This window comes from Neltuma alba, unplaced genomic scaffold, assembly GCF_004799145.2.
Source record: "Neltuma alba isolate B1F8T4 unplaced genomic scaffold, ASM479914v2 tig00003470_pilon, whole genome shotgun sequence".
NCBI classification, from domain to species: Eukaryota; Viridiplantae; Streptophyta; class Magnoliopsida; order Fabales; family Fabaceae; genus Neltuma; species Neltuma alba.
Window position 1 is genome coordinate 10,158 of NW_021633296.1, and position 3,513 is coordinate 13,670.

A 3,513-nucleotide genomic window follows, 5' to 3' on the forward strand; every position below is an offset into this window, starting at 1 on the left:
TCATGAGTTATGACTACGTTATGATTAAAAAAACATTGAATTATTTTTTCTTTATTCAATAAGAAACAAAATAAAATACACACTCATAATAATAAGTGAGTGGGGTTATTTAAAATGCCCCATCACATGCACTATTCGTAACACAAATTTTCCACCTCACAATTCTTTCATCTATATTCATTTTTTTGTAATTAATAACAAACATATTGACAAATGTTCATGTTTTTCTTCCTCTCAAAGGTTTTAACTTTTAAATAATAGAGAGACCGAAGTTCAGTAAAGCATAAGTAAATTTATTTCTTTCATGTTCAATGAATATAAATAATATAATTGTTTTGAAAGAGACCTGCCTCGAATAGAAAATACAAGGGAAAAACAATACTTCTCACTTATCAATTTATTTGGTTGGAATTAATTTATTTAATTGAAATAAGGATATTGCTTAAATTAAATTAACTTGTCACGTCTGTGCGCCTGCTGGCTGAAGATCGAATTGAAGACATAGCCTATCTCTTGCAAACAACTCCTTGGCCGTCGATCCCACTTGCACAGCTTAAGCCGGGTAGCTCCGAGCCCTCCATGTTAGCCTCACTTCTGATGAATAATCCATCATCGGTACCGGCAAAGCGAGAAACAGAACAATCTGGGACAAACAGGCTTGTCGTTTTAAACTCCTTGTCTCCTCCCATTATCGGCATTTTCGCCTCTATGTTCACTCTGCTCACATAGTCTGGTCTGTAAGTTTGGCCCAACACGCCGCTCACTTGGTCGCTTAAAGACATGAATTTGAACCCCAGATCCAGGTGAGCGAAACAATCCTCCTTCGTTATCCCATAGTTGTGGATTCTTGAATCTTCCTCAGTTATAGGGACAACTTGGCCGTTATTCTGGCTCTCCCTTCGATTTCCACTGTAACATAGTTTGTTTCGGCGGCCCTTGTGATGACCACACGTGGGGAAGTGTTGGATTTCCAGATGGCGCCTTCTGATTGTTGGAGGGCGAGGGGTTCGCCGTCGAAGTTGAGGGCCAGGCGGTCTATGTAGTCATTCCACGTTGCTGTTTTTTGAGCACCGATGAAGATTTGGTGGTTGTTGAAAAGAATGGCGATGGATTGGACCCAAGTGAAGTCTCTGTTCATATTAGGGTTTCTTCTGCCAATGAAATGGGCATTTATGTGAATGTTAGGATCTGACACGAGACAGAAGTTACCGTCCTTCTTGCCATGAAAGTAAAATGTTATCCCATCGCCTCCCACGAAACGAGGGTCTTGGCAAACTGCTCCGGGTTTGTCGCATTCTGCATGCCCAATTGCCAATGAATATATTATAAGAGATTAATCTAAGATAAACTTTAGAAACTGTGTGATACTAAATGTTCTAGGTTGTACTCGGGTTATTTTCCAACAGCGTAAAACAGTGAAGGCTATATATGAACCAAATATCATATATTTGATAAGAGATCTCTGATCGGTCAATGCATGAACTCTGATTAGAAGCCATATATATGTTCAAGGTTATGAAAAAATAACCCCGCTCGAGTTGCAACTTCATATGGAATTAAGGTTGTAATTTGTAGTTATGTATCACCAACAAAAGAGAGGTTTTTCTACTTAAAGCACTCAATGCTAATTTCCAACAAAGCTTGTCTAAAAACCTTAGGTGATGCGATCACACGCGCGCACACACACACAAATGATTTTCAGTCAAATCATAAACAATATTTTTTTTCTTCATATACCTCACCATGACATTATTGTATCGTTTTGAAAATTTCCTTCATCTTGTATTTATGTACTAGATAACTAATAACACATGTGACAACGAAATTTACCCTAAATCTTGAGCTCTCCATATATATATAAACACATGGATAAGAGAGAAACAAGTGTTAGTATATACTACTTCTGGTCATTGATATAAGAATTAGTTGATTAATTTAAGTAGATTAAAAATTAATTAAGTTAGTTTATTTGTAATAAATATGTATTGTCTTTCCTAAAGTATTTTTACCAATCAAGTATATTGGTTAGAACTACTATTATTATAAAAACTATCTTAAAAAAAAAGAATAAATATAAGAGACAAAGTGGATTGTGGTTTTATATTTAGGATCAAAATAAAAATCAAATGAGTTCTTATATTAATGGAGGTAGTATAAGAGACTTACTGCAAATAGGTTTGCAAGTGATGCAGTCAACGTCACATCTAGTTGGGCAGGCAGCGGGACAAACGTGTTCCATGTTATAACATTTTGGATAGTACTTATTCTTGCACCTGGCTGTGTTTGAAGATGGTGTAGAAGGGGCAGGAGATGATGGAGGTGGTAGGCTATGATCAGGTGTGGAAGGAGTGCTAGGATTTGATGGTGGTGGTGGGCTGTGGTCAGGTGTAGATGGAGTGCTAGGATTTGATGGTGGTGGTGGGCTGTGGTCAGGTGTAGATGGAGTGCTAGGATTTGATGGTGGTGGTGGGCTATGATCAGGTGTGGAAGGAGTACTGGGATTTGATGGTGGTGGGCTATGATCGGGTACAGATGGAGGAGTACTATGATAAGGTGTGGAAGGAGTAGTGGGTGGTGATGGCGATGGAGTGGATGGAGGAGTGCTATGATCAGGTGTGGGAGGAGTAGAGGGTGTTGATGGTGATGGAGGGTTTTGTGGTGTAGGAGTTGGAGATGGTGGGTTATGATCAGGTGCGGAAGGAGTGCTAGGATTTGAGGGTGGTGGTGGGCTGTGATCAGGTGTAGACGGAGTGTTAGGATTTGATGGTGGTGGTGGGCTGTGATCAGGTGTAGACGGAGTGCTAGGATTTGATGGTGGTGGTAGGCTATGATCAGGTGTAGATGGAGGAGTGCTATGATGAGGTGTGGAAGGAGTAGTGGGTGGTGATGATGATGGAGTGGATGGAGGAGTGCTATGATCAGGTGTGGGAGGAGTAGCGGGTGTTGATGGCGATGGAGGGTTTTGCGGTGTAGAAGGAGTTGGAGATGGTAGGTTATGATCAGGTGTGGAAGGAGTGCTAGGATTTGATGGTGGTGGTGGGCTGTGATCGGGTGCAGATGTACAGATAGGTTTACAAGAGGCGCACTCAACAGTGCAACCATTGGGACAGAACTTAGGGCAAACATGCACCAAATTGTAGCAGTGCTTGTACTTCTTTATCTTGCATGTTGCATGGCTTGGGTTTTTGGCTATTCCTGGCGGGGTTTTTGCTTCTGCCACAACTAAAACCATAATTATTCCCAGCAATAACACACAAGATGAAGCCATCTCTTGAGATCACTATGCGCAGTTCTCAAATATGGCCTCTAATTCCTAGTTTGTGTTGTCACCTTCATATAAACCTGTCCCTTTTATAGATATGCGAGGAAGAGCAGTCCTGAGAGAGGCACATGCCAACAATTCGGTATTATGGCTTTTGGCTCGAGTCTTCACGTGGTTGCTTCATAAAACAAAACTATTGAACCCGCTTTTGGTTTTTGTATATTATTGCATGGCTTAATTGGCCTTATATA

The 3,513-nt window shown here is 40.5% G+C and overlaps 1 protein-coding gene across 1 annotated transcript; it reads right to left on the reverse strand.

The window, feature by feature from the left end:
* Positions 1–506: 506 nt before the first annotated feature.
* Positions 507–3,268, reverse strand: LOC114741695 (zonadhesin-like). The gene is given in 4 exon segments (XM_028929952.1): positions 507–874; positions 877–1,296; positions 2,167–2,849; positions 3,060–3,268. Coding segments are annotated over 4 exon segments (1,680 nt in total).
* Positions 3,269–3,513: the final 245 nt, after the last annotated feature.